Raw genomic sequence first — 10,185 nt, forward strand, 5'->3', positions numbered from 1 at the left:
CATGCAAATGAACATACAGTAATATTTACAGTTGTTTTATGCTTTACTGTGGAGGGTTTTTGTCACTTTTTTTACCCACCATAACCTTAATAATTGTGGTATATATATATAGATATATATCTATATATCTATATAGATATATAGATATATATCTATATCTATATACAGTGGTTGACAAATCACCATAAAATCTACTCGCCACACAGAAAAATCTACTCGCCACCTAGTACCAAACGTGTGCTGCTTGGGCCAATATTTACTCGCCCGGGGGTTAAATCCACTCGCCCGGGGCGAGCAAATGTATAGGTTTGTCGAACACTCTCTATATATATATATATATATATCACCTTCTTAGGAAAAAATGCATTGTGATATGTTCCTTTTGCTCAGAAAATGGACCTTGCGCAGAATTTTTATTTTTTATCAGCCTTCCATATTACTATTGGAGCTGTAAATACTGAAATCGATTTATAACATGGTTTAGATTTTCTTAATTCCTTTGCAGGAGTCGGATATCTTTACTAATCCTCCAGATTTATGTTTTTTTCCTGGAAAGAAGGCACAAACCACCTGGTAAAGAATATCTGGGGCTAAGGAGATGTTTGTGCTGTTCCAGAAGAAGCAGAAGACAGAAGGATTAGTTATAGCTCTGGTTGTACTACAGTACATTATCTTTGCTACTTGCAGCCTAATCACAAATCAAAGACTGCTACCTCCTGATACCTGTCGCCTTTAAGAATATACTTATATTGTAGCTAAGAGTCTCTGAGGTTTTTTTTGTGTGTTTGCCTTTTGTTGCTTGCAGTTGGGTGGCTGAGGAGTGGGGATCTTGCAGCAAAACCTGTGGCAAGTTGGGTGTGCACACAAGGCTGGTGCAGTGTATCCAGCACCTGCAAAATGGCACAAACAGGACTGTTCACACTAAATACTGCCCTGCCGAGCGCCCAGAGACACGGAGGCCATGCAACCGATCGCCATGCCCAGCGCAGTGGAGAACAGGGGCCTGGTCACAGGTTAGTGATTACATGGATGTGCACAAATCAGTGGTCTGCTGCTGGATACACTACAATGTTGTGTTATAGCCATGCACTTAAAGTACAAGTGAAGGATCCTACACAAGAAGCTTCAGAAACTAAATTTGCCATTTGGGCATCCCCAAGTTTGATATACAGGAAGCTGCTGGCAAGGAAATCAGTAAGGGCAAATAATAATTGCCTTTGCTGATTGGTTTGACAGCAGGAAACTGCAAAGCTGCCATCTTGGAAGAGGGCAAAGGAACACTATTTAAAATGCACTACACAGAAAGGACCCACATGAAGGAAACTGAGAGGTTTGAACGCTTGCAACATATCAACTACTTGCTGGTCTATTGTTACTATTATCCATTGTTGTAGTATCCAATTTGGGGAATTTCAGGGAATTCTAGTCCACACAAAAATTTCCCAAATTGGATACTATCATCCCAAGTAATGTAAATGTGTAATCATCTGGGATAATGCACTATGTCTGCCCTTTTGTCTGTTTCCCTGCCTGTGTGACTCCATCACGATCCATGGGAGGAGATCCCCACAGCAGAGCAGATTTCCAAGAATACCAGCTCACGTTGGGTTTCAATTCACACATCAGTTTTGTGATACATCATTTGTATAGCGCCATAAAAAGTCGTTTTTCTCCCGTTCATTATTTTCTTATATTCCTAGAAAATCGGTTCACTTTTTAGGCAGCTCAAGGACCTATCTTTTGTCACTGGACATTGAATGATTATCTTTTGGTATTGATCATTTTTATACAGTATGTGCTAACTAGCGCTTTACACTAATTATCACCACAATGTGATTTTTCCACGAATACATACAAAAATAGGGAAGATAGGCAATTCCTAAAGCTTTTCTTGCAGTTCATTAGACATCAGTTTCAATTTATTTTGGGAACGAAGGAGGGCAAAATAGTTTCAGGTCCACACAGGACCTTTCATCATGTGATATTTTGGGTGAGAATTGCCTATCTTTGCTATTTTTGTATACATACTGTGTTGACCAAACATTTTTTTTCCCCTATTGAAGTTTTTTTCCCCTTATCTTTTTTTCTGCCACGAATATATAAGAATTTGCATTGACAAAGCCCTGTGTATGGATTCAAGTAAGTAGCACTGCTTCGTACACATGTCCACAAATCCTTTCTCCGCAGAGCTTACAATCCAGTGTTAGTGCTAAAGGCAGAGAGGGATCGTCTCACTTGCATTTTGAGGCTGTCTAATTAATAAAGAAAAAGTAGCGCAGTAATATTTTGCTGATATAGAATTTTGCAGGCACAGGCAGTCCCTGGCCCGAATATCTCATTGTGGTGCTTTTGGCACAGGGAGATAAAGTGACTTGGCCAAGGTCACAAAGAAAAGGTGACACTGGCATGCAAACCGGGTTCACCTGCTTCATAGACCATGTTCTTCTTACCTCTAAGCCAGGGGGTGCTCAACTCCAGTCCTCAAGACCCACCATCAGGTCAGGTTTTAAGGATATCCCAGCTTCAGCACAGGTGACTCAATCAGTGGCTCAGTCAAAGAGCCATGCCTGTGATACTGAGCCCAGAAAAAACAGGGCTCCAAAATGGATTCAAAAGGCTGCTTGGTATTGTTTTGAAAATCACAGATGCTAAACAAAAAGAAAATAACAGTAACCTCTTCATTGTTAGGGATTCTTACAAAAAAGGAAAGTGTTTTGAGCTTCTGGGTAGAAATATCATGTGTACAGCTATTAAGTACTGTATTGAGTTTCACACTTCTTAACATTTGTCTACTGTAAAGGAAACACAAGAAGTATATTAAGTGTCAAAGACTGAGCCACTGTTTGAGCCACCTGTGCTGAAGCAGGGACGGATTGAGCCACCTGTGCTGAAGCAGGGACGGATTGAGCCACCTGTGCTGAAGCAGGGACGGATTGAGCCACCTGTGCTGAAGCAGGGATATCCTTAAACCCTGACCTGATGGTGTGCCTTGAGGACTGTAGTTGAGCACCCCTGCACTAAGCTACACCTTCAGTTTGCTGGCTTTTCTCAGTGACAGACTATCATTGAACTCATGTTTCATATATATGCCAGGCCTGGTACAGTCCCCAAGCAAAACCTTTCATTCATTATAAAGCTCATTTTAATGATAAAGAATTAAAAGACAGATTCCTCCTTACTGTCAATTACAGATTGGGGATTTTCTCTGCCCTCACAGCTGTTCTAATGCATTTAAGTGCAACAACGTGTAAATACTTTGCTTAACATGCACTGCCAGAAGTAAATTGGAAAAATGGCGTGCTGTAAGGACATGCTTTTTCACTTATATCTGTTTTTATTTATGAGACTCAAAGGAACTTGTGTGCATCTGTTATCTGTTTGCAACAAAATAATGACTTGGAAGATACTTATATCCTGCATTCAAATAAGGAAATCTCACTGTGAGCTACACTTCCACATAGCATCCACTTACGTTGCGTGTTATGTATCGCTGCGTTGATTGATGTGTCTCGTTGGCTTACGCAGTGCTCATCCAGCTGCAGTGAGGGCATTCAACAGCGCCAAGTGGTGTGCAAGGCGAGTGATAATGTCATCGGGCAGTGCGATGGCGAGAAGCCGGAAACCATTCAGGTCTGCAAGATGGCGGCCTGCCCAGGTGTGTAAATGAAACCTCTCCCCCGGAGGCAGGAGAATGGGACTTACACCATTGCTTTATTAAAGCTGCAATCGGCCTTCTTGACTGACGAGTAGATTTTCTTTATTTCTTTTTGGTTATCGTTTGACATTGCCTGTCCTAGTCTTTGTGGCCTCGTAATTAGTGTCTCTGCTCCATTGTCACGGGAGACGTCTCCCAACAGAGGTGGAAATTCAAAAATGTTTGGGGTGGACTCAAGGTTATCCTCAGATGGTAATTCAATATAGTCCAAAGTGGCCTATCGTGGCAAAAACTACTTAGGTCAGGGTGCTTTGGGGTATATTGAGTGCCTCCTAAATATGACAGGTAAAACCTCGATGCATGAAACTTGTTGCTCTGATAGCAGCCCTGAAAGCAGCTTACAGCTAACATTTTATATCTAGTTCACAAGGATTCACTCCGTAGAAATGATCCTATTTCAATACGGACACTGGGATACTTTGTTTGTTTGAAAAGGTACCCGGGCGCTATCTCTATATGGCTTGTTACAAATGTAGAGATGTAAAAAAGGGGGGGGGGGGTGATACTGCCTGAAAATAGTATTCGTTTGATGTCCTCCTGTGACTCGGAACCCCAGCAGGATCTATCCAGGACCCTTGTTGGCAATGAATACAAAAAAGAATGGGGGAGCACAGTTATAGGAAACGGGCAGTGTAATATATCTAGTGATTGATCTGGATAGAGCAGTTAACACATCTATTAAAGTGATGGTTCACGGGGCGGATACCAAACTCAAAAGGTATACATACATTGATGTGTATGTGTGGGTGAAAAGGTAAAAGAATATGTAACTTACACGGCCTTGTGTAAGTTCAGTCACATCAAGGTTTCTTTGGGTTTCCCGTCGCCTTGGAGTGATGAGTTCTTCTGCGATTTAGACTTTTCTTCCTGGTGTATATTCAGCTTTCTTCGTTCATTCGGTGTACCCCTCCAGGGGGATTTCCTCTCATGTAAACAAAAAAGAGGGTTAGATTAAGTCACATATATATATAGAGGCGACAATATGGGGAAGGATGGTATAGTGGTAGACCATTAAAATGTAATGGTATGATCAAGCACTCACACGGGCTAATGTGAGTCTTCTCCTATCTTGGTATCTTATTGTAGCCCGTTAGGGATAACTTTCAATTGGTTGTAGGTGGTGATGAAGGGGGGAATAATAAGATATAACACAATACTCACACGGGCCAGTGTGAGTACACACTCCTAGTGGTTTCTTTACACTTTTGTTCCTGGTCTTTATGTGCCCCTAAAGCTGATGATGGGGTGAACACAGATTAAATGACACTATGGTCTGCAGGATAAAAACTTTATTTTAAATAAAAAACATGAATATAAAAACATGAATATATAAAAAAACACAGAAACCAAAGGCTTCTATGGGGAAATAAAAAAGCAAGGGGAGTAGTTGGGACATTTTTTAGCATATCTCAGAGGAGGCAGAGGTGCAGTCGTAGCTCCCCATCCGGACGCGGAAGGAGAGACCCCCTACCACTATACACCACACTACTCCCCTTGCTTTTTTATTTCCCCATAGAAGCCTTTGGTTTCTGTGTTTTTTTATATATTCATGTTTTTATATTCATGTTTTTTATTTAAAATAAAGTTTTTATCCTGCAGACCATAGTATCATTTAATCTGTGTTCACCCCATCATCAGCTTTAGGGGCACATAGAGACCAGGAACAAAAGTGTAAAGAAACCACTAGGAGTGTGTACTCACACTGGCCCGTGTGAGTATTGTGTTATATCTTATTATTCCCCCCTTCATCACCACCTACAACCAATTGAAAGTTATCCCTAACGGGCAACAATAAGATACCAAGATAGGAGAAGACTCACATTAGCCCGTGTGAGTGCTTGATCATACCATTACATTTTAATGGTCTACCACTATACCATCCTTCCCCATATTGTCGCCTCTATATATATGTGACTTAATCTAACCCTCTTTTTTGTTTACATGAGAGGAAATCCCCCTGGAGGGGTACACCGAATGAACGAAGAAAGCTGAATACACACCAAGAAGAAAAGTCTAAATCGCAGAAGAACTCATCACTCCAAGGCGACGGGAAACCCAAAGAAACCTTGATGTGACTGAACTTACACAAGGCCGTGTAAGTTACATATTCTTTTACCTTTTCACCCACACATACACATCAATGTATGTATACCTTTTGAGTTTGGTATCCGCCCCGTGAACCATCACTTTAATAGATGTGTTAACTGCTCTATCCATATCAATCACTAGATATATTACACTGCCCGTTTCCTATAACTGTGCTCCCCCATTCTTTTTTGTATTCACTGGGATACTTTGTACCAGCATTCACAGTGCAGATACATTGTAACACAAAAAAACAAAAAACTACTCTCAGCTCCAAAAATAGCAGTAATGGGAACTCACAGAGCATAGCAAGGAGTCCCCAAAAATATAATGTCCATATGTAATATCCGTAGATAATATAACATTGTAACACAGTCTACATAGCTATCAATTTTTTAAAGCAACATCGTTTACTTACCTTTTTGTCTTGATGCGTTGTGGGGATTCTCTCCAAAATGTCTTATGCCTCCTAAATATGAGAGAAAGGGGAGGATCTAATAGAGTTTGTGGATTCACAATAGATATGGCAATGGGCACACTTAGTGGTCAATCCTTTATCTGTCTTCAATTTCTATGTTTCTATGTGTGCCATGCCTGTGATACTGAGCCCAGAAAAAAATCAGGGCTCCAAAATGGATTAAAAAGGCTGCTTGGTATTGTTGTGAAAATCACAGATGCTAAACAAAAAGAAAAATAACAGTAACCTCTTCATTGTTAGGGATTCTTCAAAAAAGGAAAGTGTTTTGAGCTTCTGGGTAGAAATATCATGTGTACAGCTATTAAGTATTGAGTTTCACACTTCTTAACATTTGTCTACTGTAAAGGAAACACAAGAAGTATATTAAGTATGACCCACGTCTACATTAGCAAGATACTGTATTTTAACTTCTTCACGAGTGAAGCCCGCAATGCAATCTCATCTAGCAACAAAGGACTTCAATTATGCAAATGTTTAAAAAGCAGAGAAAATATTATATGGCCGAGTAATTTTCGATTCCTACATTATGTTGAGCTGCAATTTTGACATCCCACATTTTTCTGTTTTGGCCATGAATGTGCAGGTCTCCTCTGAGACAGAGGTACAAAGTAGAGCTCTACTCACAAGTTCATAATGCAAATCTCCATTTAATGTGACAGCTAAGAACAGTGAAAAGACGTTTCAGGTCCTTGATGGACCTTTCATCAGGTGAAAGGTCCATATGGGACCTGAAATGTTGTTTCTCCTCTGTTCTTGGCTGTCACATTAAATGGAGAATTGCCTTATGAACTTGTGAGTAGAGCTCTACTTTGTACCTCTGTCCCAGAGGAGACCTGCACATTGAAGAATCTGTTTGTCTATGTTGTGTTGGCTGCACAAGCAGGACTCTCCTTGCCTGAACCCTGTTTCCCCGCACTTTGGAACTTTGCCATGAACGTGCCAGCTTGTCCTCAGTTGACAGAATGTTACCATCTTGTTTCCATTCATTTCCAGGAAAATCACCAGGACTCACACCACATGCAGAAAACAGTGACCCAATAACCCCTAAGGTACCATGGAGCCTGCCTCAAAATTCACCTAGGAACCCAGTCAACAAGATATCTTCAAGTAAGTTGTACAAAAATCCATAGCTTGCTAATCACAGCCAATATACACAGTGTGCCAGCCGCCTGCTATCCCAACTCAAGGTGGTGAGAGCAGCAAAGGGTTATGAATTTGTAGACTGCGTGTTGTTCTACGCTTTTAACTGGATTTAGTAATGAGCAGGTGGGAATGTGAGATGTACAGAGATAGTAAGAAGAGGGAAACAACAGGCGGGAAAAGCAAATTGCCTGGTCAGTTCTACACAGAGAGGTTGCAAAATTGTCCTCAAGGGCCACCAACAGGTCAGGTTTTCAGGATATCCCTGCTTCAGCACAGGTGGCTCAATCAATGGCTCTATCTAAGACCTGTTGGTTACCCTTGAGGATTGGAGTTGCCGCCCCTGCTGTATACAAAAGGTTTGCTAGTCACCTACTACCACTGGGTTAACCCAGGCGATCTGAAGTGTCCCTACCCCACCTCTGTAAGTTGATAACCTTAAATATATATTCAGCAATGAGGAGCTTTGTAATTTCTATAGGATAGCTATTTTTGATGGGCCTTATACGCAAAGACAACAAAGAAAATACAATTAATACCCCCCATTATATGGGCTGTTGTTCCAACACCCGAGTAACAGAATTTCTGTTTTTATACATCGCATGCTCATATTTTAAAATCATGTTTTCAGAGCAAGTGTGATGAGAAAATTGAAGTATAGGTATTTTTGTTAGGATTGATTACATGAAAGATCAACATTTGTGATGGTGAAAACACAGTACATACGAAGAAGAGACTTGTGAAGTTCCAGAAAGCTATGCAAATATATAAATGATAAACCTTCTAGAATCTACAGGAACTGCTTGGCTGCTAGAAATGTGAACTACTGTATAAGTTTTCTAGAATTGCTGCTACACTGCCACCTGGTGGCCGCACACTTGTCATACATATTTAGCCTCTACACCAGTGGTTTCAACCGTTTTTGGTTAAGGAACCCTAGGTGACATTCTGAGGAACCCCCAACCAGCTCTAATAGCAACTCTGTGATCAGATGCATTGTACATTCTTCTGCATTCGATACAATGTTCAAATGAGCAGAGAATTGCAGGGAACCCTTAAGGGCTGCCCGGGGAACCCAGGGGTTCCTAGAAACCCTGGTTGAAAAACACTGCTCTACACAGCATTGAAGAGATTAAGGGCCACATTGATAAACCATGAAACAATTAATGGAGCCATAACACACCTTGAGTTGCTAAAGTGTCCTATCTGAGCTCTCTTTGGGAAGCAACTCCTAGTAGTTGGCAAACCTTATGATTTTCAATGCTGATCCTTTTCGTATTGAAAGTTTGAAGTTGTATTTAAGCCACATCTCTTTGTTTAATTGAAATATGACAAGAGGCCCTTATGGCATTTCAAGCTGTACATGCGAGCAAAGAAACGTTTGCTTTGGTGTACGGGAATTGTTTCTTGAATGCTCTGCTTATGGCTACATCATATGTAAGAAGATTCTTCATCAAGTTTCACACGGCTTTATAAGGCTTCATTGTTCCCTTTTGGTGGCATGTGGTGGGATACATACTTTATGATATTATATATTTTTATCTAATGTGATTGAAGTTTGATGCGTCTCATCATAAAATGTAGCTTCACTACAATTCTGCCACAGACACTCACATTTCAAGGTGATAGGAGCACAATACTGTACATTCATGACAAGACATACTTTCTTAGTATCAATTCAACAACTAGATTGCCTTGATACATAGACACCCATGAGTCATTATGGCATCCTAGCTCAGGAATTAGCCATTCTTGAAGTAGGCATCTTCAGAATGAGTTTCTCACAGGAAGATTAATTAAAACATCTTATGTTTGCACATTTCCTTCCACAGAGGAGTCGTGCCAAGGAGACAAATCCATATTCTGTCAGATGGAAGTCCTAGCACGTTACTGTTCCATACCTGGGTACAATAAGCTGTGTTGTGAGTCGTGTGGTAAAAAGGTTGCCACTACCAGCCTGACCCCAAATTCAGAGCATGCAGCATTGGAGCTCCGAACCCCTGAAGGAGCAGTCCTACCCAGTCTCATTCCACCAGTAACCTTTGTTCCAACAGCTATGATCAAGTTGACTGAAGCAGCAGCAGGTAATACCCAGATGGATGTCCCCTTGTCTGCTCATGGATCCCAACATGCCATTGAGGCACCAGAAGCCAATGATACCACTGTGAGGGAGTCCACCATGCATTTGCCAGACAATAGTACTTCTGCAACAGATCTAGGGAACCAAAGATTGCCGGGGGAAGCTGGGCAAAATCACAGCGGACTTGTGGATAAGCCTGCTATACGGTGGAATAAAACTTCCGTTGGCAGACAAAGCAGGGTCAGTTCATTGGCATCTTCTGATGCAATAAGGCGAAGAAGGGAAGGTGATGAGAATCCCCCGGCTGACTCCAGCACGCAAACCACTCCTGTGGCTACATGAGTCCTAAGATACAGTAACAGTCAAGATTTAGAGGAGCTGTGTGGCATCTCTGGGAAGAGACAATTTTCTGTTGAAAGAAAGAAAGAAAGAAAGAAAGAAAGAAAGAAAGAAAGAAAGAAAGAAAGGCTTTTTGCATTTTGCCTGTAGCACTTTTTCAGTCATTAAGAAATATATGACATAAGTTTAAAATGCTAAAATAATTACAAAACTTCTGGGCATTAAGACAATATAGCCCAGGGACCGTTACCTCACAGTGCCTCTTGAATGCACTTTATGTTGTCATAAGGGTGCTACCAACTGGATTTATAACAAAAAAAGGAAAATATTTCTGTACATCTCACCTCA

General features: G+C 41.0%; 1 protein-coding gene across 2 annotated transcripts in view; it reads left to right on the top strand.

Moving 5' to 3' along the window:
- ADAMTS14 (ADAM metallopeptidase with thrombospondin type 1 motif 14) overlaps positions 1-9,965 on the top strand; it is a 136,469-nt gene extending 126,504 nt beyond the window's left edge. For both annotated transcript variants that reach the window (XM_075610750.1, XM_075610751.1), the window contains exons 19-22: positions 806-1,013; positions 3,526-3,655; positions 7,272-7,385; positions 9,251-9,965. In XM_075610750.1, the coding sequence (XP_075466865.1) occupies positions 806-1,013; positions 3,526-3,655; positions 7,272-7,385; positions 9,251-9,840 (1,042 nt within the window). In that variant the 3' untranslated portion in view covers positions 9,841-9,965. The remainder of the gene's footprint in view (positions 1-805; positions 1,014-3,525; positions 3,656-7,271; positions 7,386-9,250) is intronic.
- The last annotated feature ends 220 nt before the right edge of the window (positions 9,966-10,185 follow it).

Source organism: Ascaphus truei, chromosome 8, assembly GCF_040206685.1.
Source record: "Ascaphus truei isolate aAscTru1 chromosome 8, aAscTru1.hap1, whole genome shotgun sequence".
Lineage (NCBI taxonomy): Eukaryota > Metazoa > Chordata > Amphibia > Anura > Ascaphidae > Ascaphus > Ascaphus truei.